We start from the raw sequence: 13,471 nt of genomic DNA on the forward strand, positions 1-13,471 counted from the left end.
CAATTAGAATCATATAACTAATAATAAAAATAAATCATAAATGCAGAGTATTGAAATAATAGATTGATCCAAATGATATTTTCTTTATCTGACATCGGAATTCAGTTAAATATGTCATAACTTTAGGATGCAAAACACAAGCCAGACGTGGAGTTTAATCAAAAACCTAATCCCCCTTTTTCTTCATGTGGAAGTTGCTATATACAATTGTGCACAGGATAGATATATCTTTACCGATGATATCTATTCGGTCGAAATACTAATACTTCGTGAGGAAGTTACTTCGTGGTAAGAGAGGCCACTATGCAAGAGTATGCAGTTATCTAAAAGAAAACTCTATTTCGATCATCAACTCTATTCAAAATCTGAACTGAATAAATTACCCAACGATGCATTGGATGCCCATTGAAATTACTTCAAAAATATAATTTTGGTGCAATTGTATCTGTTGCTGGATCAAGAGTTCAAAGTAAATATTGATTCCAACCCAATTAAAAGAGTATCGTTTAGAATATATCTTTAAGATAAATTATTTATTTATTTACACATGAAGGAAGAGGGATTTTTGTTCATTATTAATATATAACTTCCCTATAAATAACTTTATAAATGTATATTATATTCTGTAAATTTATGCAAGACAAAATATTTTATTAGTTAGAGAACATCAAACACATCATTACAGGAAGTGTACTCATAACTTCTTAGTGACCACTGACCATAAAGGATGAATATATAATTTTGGAACGAAATCTTAAGTATAGAAATGAGGCAATAAAGTAACATATTATTTAAAAAAATATTTTTAATGTTTACGTGTTGACAATAAAATGATAAATTTAATGAGAAATTTGGATGATCCACAACATTTAAAGTGATGTTACACGACACAAATAACTCTGCTACGTCCAAATTGAATGATGAGCCGTTTAATTCTCCTTTGTTTCCTTGAATCTTGTGTTTCTTGAAGACTTTTAAGCTGTTGATGTGATGGGAGGTTTTGGAGTGGTGGATTATTTGCCATAAAGAATAAGATGGGTACGAGAAACCGCAAAAACAGCAAGACATACTTTTTTTCCAAATTATAATTCCACACATCAGTACCTCCGTTGTTAGATACCCATGAAAAAAGGCAACGTTTTCTTAGGCATGATGATGATACACGTGACAGAGTCGTAAGGGGAAGTTTCTTTGCTGATGATTAGTACTATACTGAGGAAAAGTTGTTTAGAAGATGCAAGGATACCGACGTGTTTTATTCCTTTTTTTATATAATCTCTTTCAACCAATCAAATTTGTTATTTTTCATCGATTCCAACAACCCTAGTTATCTATATGTGTATTACGGAGTACGACGTCATTATGAGGACATTGAAATCGTAAATTATTTAAGATAATGTTGCATATTTGCTTGTACACAGTCCTAAAAAAATTGTATCCCGCAAAAAATACCAAATCGAACTAAAGTCCTCGGAGATAATTATTTTTTAAATAGGTATTTTTTAAAATAATAGATGGAATATTTTTCTATAATATGAGCTATATTACTCCTTATCACTAAGAATAATGAATAAGTTATAACGGTCTCAAGAAGAGTGTCGTTTTTCATCTTTTTTTTAGCTTAAAAATGCAAATATATCGAGTTTAGAAGTTTTCAGTTTTTTTCGTTGTACTTCCTTTTTGTGATCGTCTGATAATGGTCACAAATTACTATAATCTCTAATATTTCTGAAACCTGAGATCAGTTTTGGATTTTACGCTCAAAGATAAATTATATTCTTGCCTTAATTTCATTTGTGAAAATTTGGTGTTCCCTTGTGTTATTAGTATAGTTGATAATATTGTAGAGAAAAAACGCGTGCGAGGAGGAGGGGGAAAAAATACATATGGTATCATTGTTTAAAATACTGATGTGATTATCATCTGCCTGCTTTATTATGATTTTTGAGGGTATAACTAATGTATTTATTAGCAAAATGTTTAATGAAGATATACTACGTATAATTGACTTCGACGTTTTTTATCCGTTACAGTAGATTTGAAAACGTCACACTCCATGAAATTGTAATTCATTATGAACCTTATTCTCAGAATAATAGCTAATGAAACGACAAAGTAGAGAATTTGAAATATATTTGAAACTCAAAGTTTAAAAAAGAAGGCTTTAATTAAATATAATCTACATACTAAAAAATAAACCATTAAACATTTAAGTTAAATATACAAAATTAAACAATTAAAATCATATAGCTATTAATAATAATAAATTATAAATACAGAATATTGAAATAATAGATTGATCCAAATAATATTTTCTTGTTCTGACATCGGAATTCAGTTAAATATGTCATAACTTTAGGTTGCAATACACAAGCGAGACGTGGAGTTTAATCAAAAAGATAATCACCCCTCTTCTTCGTGGAAGTTGCTATATACATTTGTGCACAGGATAGATATATCTCTACCGATGAGATCTAACTAATTATTAATAATAAAGTAAATGTCAAAATCATAAAATTAGACAATAAATATACTAATAAAAAGATTTTATAAATAAATTCATCGTAAAGATTTAGAGCAAAAGCTAATTATGTAGTAATGTCCGGCGATATTACTCCTTATTAAGAGAATCAAAAAGATATTTTCCCCGTTATTTATGCTTATATAACAACATACTATTATCATGATAGATATACACAATTGTTAATTATAATGCAACACCCAATGTAACTACCCTCGTTGTTGTGACCATTTAAACATTTGTTTTTGCCTTTTATGAGTTTTCTGAACACCATTTCTTGGAGCCCATCAACCATAGCTAAGCCTTTAGTGATAAAAAAGTAATATTTATTGACTATGTAATATTGGAAAACCTAATTATCATACCCAAGTCTTAAAGCGAAGTAAGTAGTCTCAGACAAACTAGTTGCAAACCATCCAAAGCTACTACCCCCGTTGTTGTGACCATTTAAGCAGTTGTTTTTGCCCTTTACTGAGTTGTGTATCATAACTCTTGATATATTTAGCTAAAATAGAATCATATTTTATGGTTAGATTTAAAAAAAAATTGAATACTTACTGTGAGATAGTACAAAATTCAGAGTTCCATTTCGATATTCGTAAATACTTTTTACTGATAACTTGATCGTCATTTGGTGTGGATGACTCAAAACATTTTTATATGTATTTCTACATATGACATCAGTACCAACGTCCTATATTAATTTAATGATGGTTCCTCGGGAAGGGATATGTTTACCCTTGTATTTCTCCATAAATTTTTTGAACGTAGATGATTAGCAATGGATAAGGTTATATTACATGCAATAAGCATCGTTGTTAGATCAAAGTTAAAGTCTGACTTGATGTATTCATCGTCAAATTGATTTTATAGATGAATATCCATACTCTTGTTATGAGATGAGGATAATGAGGGGCGTGTAATTCTAGACAGGGGACTAAAGGCACATTTATATCGACAAATCCGACAAACCATCTGTTTCTCATCCGGTAAGCATTTTTCAAATTCCTGGGCCTCCATTTTCATAAATCCAGACAGAAGGCGACGTCATTTTGGGGATTTTATTCAGTTCTCTATCGACTATCACCATCTCATATTATATTAATATTGAATAATAAAGGCGGGAATGATAACGTTAATGATTGATAGAAGAGGATGTATATTATTTAATCAATGATGCCATAAGTAATTCTTCTTTTCTCCTCGCACGCTTTTCTATTCTTACCAAATTTATCACCCTTAGTTATTAGATGTCGATAAGAACAATGATAGCCGGATAGTGAAAACACTAACGAATGCATTCTTTGATTTGAGGCTTATGCAGAGATACAGAAGGAAATGTTGTAGCGGCTTATTGTATAAAAGCAGTCGAAAACCTTCAGCAACATTTTCCAATGATGTTGCATGTCCCTTCTGTCACCCATGGTCCGAACAGTGTAATACCACTATATCCTAATTATTTTGAAAATAGCAACACTTATATATTTGAAGTAAAAATTTAGTTTCTTTATTCTGATGATCGAAAATGATTGATTACTACGTCCATCACTTCAATTCAGTCTTAATGGTATGGATGAAAACAGTGATCCAATAAATAAATCAACAAAGATAACATTATCCATTTATGGCACATATAAACTCTGTTATAGGGAAATTTGTAAGCACAACTTAAATGTATACTGATGAATGAGGTAGCTACACATTTTCGTCGAGGTTATCATAAAAAAACCTGCATAGTACAATCAATAATGGAAACCAAATATTAAGATATTTTTTTTTATATTATACTCATATCTTCTTATATTCATAATTCCCATTAATTATTCTTCATCTAGATCCTCTTCATAATCCATCAATAGTTATTAATCAGTAATTACTCATTCTAAATAGTAAATACACAATATATAATAAAATAAAAAATTAAATATCCATAACTAAGAGCTGTATTTGAGTCCAACTTTTCACGGTCCACGTCAAGTCCGTGTTCTCAAGGTCCGGCCTTTTTTCTGGTTCTAAGTCCATGGAAAAAGAAGTAATGTCTGAGCTTATCTGCAGTCGTGAGTTTCTTTCCTTACTCATAATCGATAAGGAAAGAAACGGACTTTACTGGAGAAGAACTTAAGGAGATTAGATCTTTGCGGGCAAACGAAAGAAGAATTATTTTCTGTATGTGGGAGGTAAGTTGGTCGTTATACGGTTCCCAAGTGTTTGAGGATTGCTGTAAACTTCATTAAGAGGTGTTGTCAAGCAGAAGCTTGGGAAGATGATTTAGGGTTTCTATCAATAAAGCTACTTGACGAGGGGTTCTCAATTGTTCTAAGAAAGATGATCTGGTCAAAAGAAAGTGGACTATGGGTTGCATTGTGGTGTGACGCAAGTTCGATAACATAAGGAATGGTTTTGACGAAGGGTAGCAGTACTATGGAAGACGGAGCATGGCTTCGAAAGAAAGAAGACGACAATCACATCAACCTCGTACATCGGTTTTTAAAGGTATAAATATGACACTTAAAGGGGTTGTAAGGCGACTAAAGATTTGTACAAATTCAGCCTTAGTGCTTACCTGGTTATCCTCATCCTTGAATAAGGGCAAGAAGATTAAAGGATCCGATTGGTAAGAGATACTTGTGAAAAGAAGACTTTCTTTTTTAATGGAAACTTTCAATACCCACAATGTATGTTGGGAATTGCAACTCGTACCTACAAACAAGAACAGAGCAGACATGTTGACGAGATTGCCAAAGGAGTAGATCGTTTGATCTTGCAAACCTATATGATGGAGCTGTCTGTACAGAAAGACTTAAGAAAATCCCGAAGAATTATTATCCCAGGGGAGCAGAGGAAACTGTACATTTTGCATAGATTGTTGATCCAAAACTTACGAAGTAGCAAGTTGAAAACGTCGTGAAGAAATGCAACAAATGCCAAAGAATAGATTCACACCCAATTACAACAGTCAGGGAGTGTCTTGTTGATGTCAGGGATGAGACACGTTTGGCTATAAATATTACTCAATGGGAAAGGAAGAAGTTTCTAGATGTAATTAATTGTTGACCAAGTCGTTTTGCTGTGTGGAGGGCGGTAGTGAGAGAAAGTTAGGAGGATAAATCAAGAATGATACACCAGGTATATACTTAACAAGGACTTTGTACCATGACCTGTTATTTAGGGTGTTTGATATTTTCTGTTCTATCCATCTAGAACGTTATCATTCCTGCCTCTATTATTCAATATTAATATAATATTAGATGGTGATAGTCGATAGAGAACTGAATAAAATGCCTAAAATAACTTCGCCTTCTGTCTGGATTTCTGAAAATGGAGGCCCAGGAATTTGGAAAATACTTACCGGATTAGAAATAGATGGTTTGTCGGATTTGTCGATATAAATGTGCCTTTAGCCCCCTGTCTAGAATTACACGCCACTCATTATCCTCATCTCATATCAAGAGCATGGATATTCATCTAAAAAATCAAGTTAATGATGAATACATCAAGTCAAACTTTAACTCTGATCTCACAAAGATGCTTATTGCATGTAATATAACCTTATCCATTGCTAATCATCTACGTTCAAATTTTTTTTGGAGAAATACACGGGTAAACTTATCCCTTCCCGAGGAATCATAATTAAACTAATGGAGGATGTTGGTACTGATGTCATTGATAGAAATACATATAAAAATGTTTTGAGTCATCCACACCAAATGACGATCAAGTTATCAGTAAAAAGTATAAAATATTTACTAATTTCGAAATGGAACTCTGAATTTTGTACTATCTAACATTAAGTATTCAATTTTTTTTTTAAATCTAACCCTAAAATATAATTCTATTTTAGCTAAACATATCAAGAATTATGATACACAACTCATTAAATAGCAAAAACAACTGCTTAAATAGTTACAACACCGGGGGTAGTAACTTTGGATGCTTTGCAACTAGTTTATTATTCTGAGAATATGGTTCATAATGAATTACAGTTTCATGGAGTGTGACGTTATAAAATCTACTGTAACGGATAAAAAACGTCGAAGTCAATTATACGTGGTATATCTTCATTAAACATTTTGCTAATAAATACTTTCGTTATACCCTCAAAAATCATAATAAAGCAGGCAGATGATAATCAAATAAGTATTTTAAACAATGATACCATATCTATTACCCCCCACCTTCTCCTTGCACGCGTTTTTCTCTACAATATTATCAACTTTAAATATTAGTTTGGTTATTTGTTGTCGCTTTTGATAGTATTTGTAAATTTAATTTCAACTGTGATATTGAGATCACAGGGGTGCGTAGCTCGAAAGCTTGCACTAGTTCGGAAGCCGTGACATAACGACCTCAAAAGAGAAAGATATACAAAAGCATTTGGTTAGAGCATATTTATTTAGAACAATACAGGGATAATTACATTTTTGAATAAGGACTTTGAAGACGACCTATCGGATAAGAAATACTCCTGTTCTACTTGTCATGCCTTATTAAAAAGAAGCAAATTAAAAAATATACAGTTCCATCAATATTAGTACCCGAAACACACTCCATAATCTTGCAAAAGGTGAAATAAGAATTATGTATCTTCTTAAGCGAGAGACAGCAAATAATTGGAATTATTAAATGAACAAATCTTCTCGAATCAGCTCAACAATTTGTCAGATATCCAATAAAGATTGATTAAAGAGCAACAGCTTACTTTTTATCCTTATCAAAATCAGAAGAAGCTTCCAGTGTCAAAGTTTGTGTATATTGTTAGGTGAAATTAAGTTAAGATTATCAATGCAATTCATAACGTCGTAGCTTATTTGAAAATTATTCTTAGGTAGGAAGACTATAATTTGGAACCAAAAGTGATTATTTCGACATATGAGCAATTGATTTTGTCTAATATCTTGTATACCAATAACTTCAAATTTCCGAGTTTTAACTTTTTTAGCTAGTAAATTTGCATTTCATTTTTGTATTCAGGTTGAAATATTATTTTTACTGCACTGATTTTTTTTCTGTGAGGACATTTAAAAAAAAAATCAAATTCATATTCTTTTTAAACTGGAGTGTTGAATTGGTTTTTACCTTTTGTAATTGTATCCTGAGCAGTTTTTTTTATGTGAACAAAGCTGTCATGATTTTTTTTTCTTGAATAGTTATATAATGATCATTAATGCATGAAAGACGAAGATTAAGACTTAAGATTTGTTCATAAGTGTAAGACCTTATTGAATTGGGGATTGCAATTAAGAATCGACATCGTATTAATTCCTACCTATATCATTACTTGATACAGAGTGGTTTTTGTGTTGATTTCCTTCTTCTCATAGCTGCTTGCAGCTAATCTAATGAAACGTCATGGCAGCTAGGCTGTTTTCCTCTCAAACATTCTCCAAATTGTCCTGAATTTATGGGTTTTTTAAACTACCGGCAGGTCATCTTTTTACAACTATACCTTTAGCATCGATTATATTCTTTATAGATTATAAATTGCTACTAGGTACAACGGGTATTTCAGCAAAAAAATTGGACATCAATTTGAAAATTTAATATTCAAAATGTGTAACATTTTATACAAAAGATAGCGGTTGTTTGTAAATAATTTATGATTACTCAAAAAATGTATTGTATAATAAAAATAGTTATTAATGAAGAAATTGACTTAATTTTTCAAATTCAACGACAATAAATCACCTCTATCCACCCTTCTGCCCATTTAGTAAAAAAAATCCTGCAAATCCATTTACTTTTCTTGATTCATTATTACAAATTTTTACAGTTTTACATTTTTTCGTGTCAACGCATTATTTATGAGTAATCAAAATGATATTCATCATAAAATAGATAGTATCATGATTGATCATAAATTAAAAATATTTATTCTGATAATCATTAGTATTGTTTAATATTTTGATATAGCCAATGAATCATCAACTAAGTAAGTATTAATTAATAATTAATAGAATATATAAATACAGGTTCATAAAGTGATGTATGTAACATATAAAATTAGAAACAGTGTTACGTTTCTTATCATGAACTTATCTGGGTGTATTTGTTCATGATAAAATATTAATACATTTAGATTTTTGCATACCTTATTTGTTTTGTAGTATTTAACTACTTTGATGTTAAAAGTTTTTATAATCTTTAAAGTTATATTAAAGTTGTTCTGTTGTTTAATTACTAACAATAAAGGTAATTTTTTTAGTAGTAAATATTTTATCTACAAAAAAATAAACAAATGTCCTGGGAATTTATTATAAAATTATTTATAAACGATTGTGTATTTTTATACATAAGTTTATATTTAAGTTTGGTATGAAAATTATTTTCGGTTACCAACCCAAAAGCATAATGTTATTTATCTATATTTAAATTTTTTTACAGAAAATATGAAAGAATTTTTAGGAATTGATTGGTTAGACTACCTAGTAATTTCAGCTTATTTTGTAATAATTGGTTTTACTGGAATATATGTAAGTATGTTTTAAATTATAGTTTTAAGTTTCATATTTAATGTTTTTACAAAAAAATAAAATCATGTGAAAATATTTTTAAACTAATTAATTAATTTATAATGATTACTTATATATTGATAAATAATACAAGAAATGGTTATGTTTTAAACTGCATATTAAATGTATCATCTACTTTTTTTATTTTATTTGTATATAGGATAAAAAAAAGAAATAATTGTTTAGTATTTTTTATAATCAAAAGAAAATTGCTAATAATTTTTTTTTCTTATTCATCACAATCCTATACAATTGTACTTAATAGTCCACATTATTTTTGTTTTTAGTCATCTTATAGAAGTTCCAGAGACTCTGTTGGTGGATATTTTTTGGCTTCAAGAAAAATACATTTCATTCCTGTATGTATATAAATCCAAATCCTTTAACTATTCCATTGATGAAAATTGTAATTTTTAAAAATTCTATGTTTGTCACATATTTTCTTATAACTTTTTTTTATGGAAATGAAATATTTTCGAAAAATTAATTAATCAGTTGTTGTTAAAAAATTAAAATACGTTAAGAAATAGCTGCCCTAACTCTCCTTAAAATGAGTCATATACATATTTGTGGTAGCACCAGCTATAACGGAGAAAACTCATCGGTGAGATAAATAACATTTTAAGGAAAAAATATATCGGCAGATTCGAAGGAAAGTTATCACATCTGGCATTAGTGAACACTGTACAAAGATTTACGGGTATAAGGATTTATTTCAAAGATTTTACATATTATAATCTTCAAGCCATAACAATTCTCCCCTTCAAAAAGAAGAAGTTCCGTGTAATAAAATGTTTCTTGTGTGAGGAGATTATATGGCACGTTACTGGATCAAACTATTACTAAATTCTTTAAAATTCAATTCGGAAATTTATTGAGGATCTTTGAAGTAAGATAGTTTGGATGAATTTTATAAATAGATTGAACAACTGCATTCGTCGAAAGTACACGAAATAACATACAATATAATTTTTATTATATATTCCACTCATCCAAATTTCATGTCACATTACAACCTATTATAATTTAATATTCCACAATTATTTTCTTTGTGTTTCACATCAATTTATTTACCGATACCTTGATATATATATTTCATCAGGAACCTAAAAATAGATATAATAGCTATCCTCCTTAAGACCATGGACCTAAAGATTATTTAGCACATTGTTCAGAAATTGTTTTTATTGCAGGTATCATAACTGAAAGAATGACTAGCATGGGCCGTATAATCATTCTGTTCAAGACTTGTAAGATGAAAAACTAATTTTAGCATTCCATGTTAATCATGGGTGAGTGTTGTGCAATGAAACAAACAAAAACATTTTTATTTACTAAAAGTTATCAAAGAAGTAATGTTACCAAAACATAGATACATCAGACATAGAGTGCACAAATACGAATCTTAGAAACTAGGGAGCAGAGTACGGTTAAATAGATTTGTGAATATGAAATATGGCTTTCAAGATATTAGAAACCTTTGGTTTGGAATTACAGAATGGTCCTGCTCCAAAGCAATGCTAAGAAACTTTTTGTCCCCTATCTTCCTCCTAATTAAGTTGACTTTACTAATGATGACATTGTAATATTCCTAAACATCAGGTCCTACTCTGTACTAACATCTTGAAGATGTTTTGCAAGATTTACTTATCAATTACTTTACATTTATATTTTGGCTTATAACAAAATAAAAATAAGAGTAAAAGTTGCTCTATAGAGACGACACCCTATCGACTATGCTATATTGTAATGTCCTTTTCTATTCAAGCGAATTGCAATCGTGAACAAGACTACTAGAAACATTACATATATTTTTATTAAATAATATTGTACTAATGTTGAAAAGATATTTTCCATTAGGATATAAATTACGTGGGAGACTACTAACTATAGGATTTATATTAGCTGCTTACCTTAGTTTAGATTTCTTTCGAGAGTTAGGGAATAATACGAGAGAATTTTCTTATAATTGTACTGTAATGCACTAAATAAAAAAGGGCTAATAAGTCCCGTCGTTAACAAAGGAAACACATTTTCACCTTTCAAAATTGCCTATGTTCATCAATATAATCTTCATCAAGAACAAAAAAATCATTCCAGTGTTGGTCTAATATTTCAATGCCACTTTTATAAAACTTTCTATCTTTTGTCCGTATATAGTTATCCGCTTCAGTGAAAAACCTCTTCCTTGGAGCGATTTTTTTTTTTTTTTGGATTTCCTAGTAACCAGTAGTCACTGGGAGCAAAATCAGGAGAATAAGGTGGATGCAGAACCAATTTGATGTTTAGTTCATGTAGTTTTGCCGTAGTTTTTATCGACTTGTGGCATAGTGCGTTATCCTGATGAAACAGCACTTTCTTCTTCTTCAAGTGGGGTTGTTTTTCCACGACTTCATTCTTCACATGCTCTATTAACGCTATATTATAATCAATGTTAATAATATTTCCTTTCTCGAGGTTGTCTAAGAATATTTTGACATGAGCATCTCAAAATACCAAGGCCATAACCTTTCTTGTCAGATTACTCATGCTACTTCACTTTTCGATCATTCATCACGATTTTGTGGATTTTTCTTATGTTTTGTGTTGTTACCGTCTCATTTGAACTTCCACTGCGTTATGCATCATTGGTGTCTGTACGACTACGTTTGAAGTAGGTTATCCAACGTTTAATTGTTACTTTTACACTTTTGAAACCATTGCTTAGCTGGAACATTATCTTTTTCCATTAAGAACCATTGTAAAATTAATAGATGAACATATATTAGAAATGACATAGTAGCGTCACAATTAATACAGTAACCTACCCTGGTTTCAGATTTGGCAGCTAACTTTCGAAAGAAAAAAGTGTGTTTGGCTGAGGATGAGGGTTCAGTATTAAGACATTTAAAATGGTTCTGGCCTCTAAAATATTGCGTGCGGTAGTGACATTGGACGAAGGTGACACATTTAAGAATTAAAGGGAAATCGAACACATAATAAGGAGTGGAATATCGAGATATGCAACTCTAATCGGAAGAAATATCCCGCTAAATTTTCTATAGGGAAGACACATATTTTACCGAAATTCATCTACCTTTTGAGGGGCACGCCCTTCTCAAAGAACTTTTCTATGAATATAGAACAAATTTGTAGTTATTATTTTTCTGACTGGACTATTCGGGATGATACATGGAAGAAAACAACAGCTCCCAAAAAAAAAGTGGATTGGGGTTGATCTCCTTCAAAAACTTTTGGAAGGTCATTAAATTCTATTGTTTCAGAAGATTAATGGAAAATGACTTTGGTGTGGGGAAGGATCTTTCAAGAAAAACTGAACAACATTATAGGTCGTACAATTGAAGAGATGGAAGGTAAAGGCCCTCCCGAGTATTTGACATTTCGAGGGAAATAAGTCCTTTTGGAAGACAAACTCAGAGGTAAACTGGGAGATGGTAATGAAGACCTTACCAATGATGAAATGACAAAAACCGATAGAAGATAATCGAAGGATTACGTTCTTAGGTAACACGTCAATTAAAAACAAAATATATTTTGTAGGGAAGGTCTTTAATGACATATCAAATTATAATCTGAGTGAAAGACTCGTGAGGGAGATAGTTATTGTGTAGAAAAATATGTAGAGAAAGAGAATATAGACCTATAAACAGTTCCTTCCGTTTTATTAGATGATTGGAATATAGATGTTTGAGGTGGGGTTTGGTAGAAAAATCAAGTAAGTTGGTGTTTTTGGGCCAAATAGAAAGACAGATTACACGAGAGGACAGGAAAATCACGGCCATACAGCTTTTAAGTAGTATGTGGAGTGGTTTTGTGGATTTACCTTTATACTGGTAAAAGTATAGAGTAATTACTAGCACTCTTTATCTTGTTAGTATTAACGGTAAGACTTGTGGAATGAATCTATTTTTTTTCTGCAGAAATGAACTAGAGGTTACGAGACATTTCTTATATGTATGCATCAAAACAGGGAAAATATGGGACCATTTGACCCTAGTGATAGATGGGAAATAGGAAAAAAAAAGTTATAGTAAAGAATTTATAATTTATATGCACCAAAACCTCTTGGTCAGATAATTAATTTTAACAGATAAAAATATGATAAATGTTTTGTTAAATCGTCATAATAATATGCATTAAATAAAATATATGTGGATGTACGCACATGCAAAAAAATAAAAAACAAAGATGAACAACAAATGAAATGGATCAAAATCGATCTATTGCTGAAAATAATTTATGTATTCGTAACCGAGGAACAATGATACAAACTACCTCTCACTGCAACATTACTGTTTACTTTAATGACATTGACTATTTACAAAACTAAGTAATGAACTAAAATGGTTAGTGGCTTTGCTTAATCCAATATTATAATTTAGACTTTAGAGATGTTCGGGAATTGTTATTATATAGACTCTAGAGCACATTTGAAATTTGT

General features: G+C 30.5%; 1 protein-coding gene and 1 long non-coding RNA gene across 8 annotated transcripts in view; one reads left to right on the top strand and one right to left on the bottom strand.

Moving 5' to 3' along the window:
- Positions 1–2,148: 2,148 nt before the first annotated feature.
- LOC139906699 (uncharacterized) lies at positions 2,149–8,206 on the bottom strand. The gene is made up of 2 exons (XR_011782478.1): positions 2,887–8,206; positions 2,149–2,824 (listed from the first exon to the last, which is right to left on the bottom strand). It is a non-coding gene; the product is annotated as an uncharacterized lncRNA (long non-coding RNA).
- Positions 8,207–8,292: 86 nt separating this feature from the next.
- LOC121126923 (sodium/mannose cotransporter SLC5A10) overlaps positions 8,293–13,471 on the top strand; it is a 72,949-nt gene continuing 67,770 nt past the window's right edge. For 2 of the 7 annotated variants that reach the window (XR_011782440.1, XM_071891971.1), the window contains exons 1-3: positions 8,511–8,710; positions 8,903–8,991; positions 9,318–9,389. Coding sequence is in view for 6 of the 7 variants with exons in the window: in XM_071891971.1 (XP_071748072.1) it covers positions 8,641–8,710; positions 8,903–8,991; positions 9,318–9,389 (231 nt within the window). In the remaining variant the exon portion in view is untranslated. Of the gene's footprint in view, positions 8,451–8,506; positions 8,832–8,902; positions 8,992–9,317; positions 9,390–13,471 lie in introns of those variants that run through there. The other 5 variants (XM_040722284.2, XM_071891975.1, XM_040722286.2 and 2 more) reach the window with 5 other exon arrangements.

This window comes from Lepeophtheirus salmonis, chromosome 12 (assembly GCF_016086655.4).
Source record: "Lepeophtheirus salmonis chromosome 12, UVic_Lsal_1.4, whole genome shotgun sequence".
NCBI lineage: Eukaryota > Metazoa > Arthropoda > Copepoda > Siphonostomatoida > Caligidae > Lepeophtheirus > Lepeophtheirus salmonis.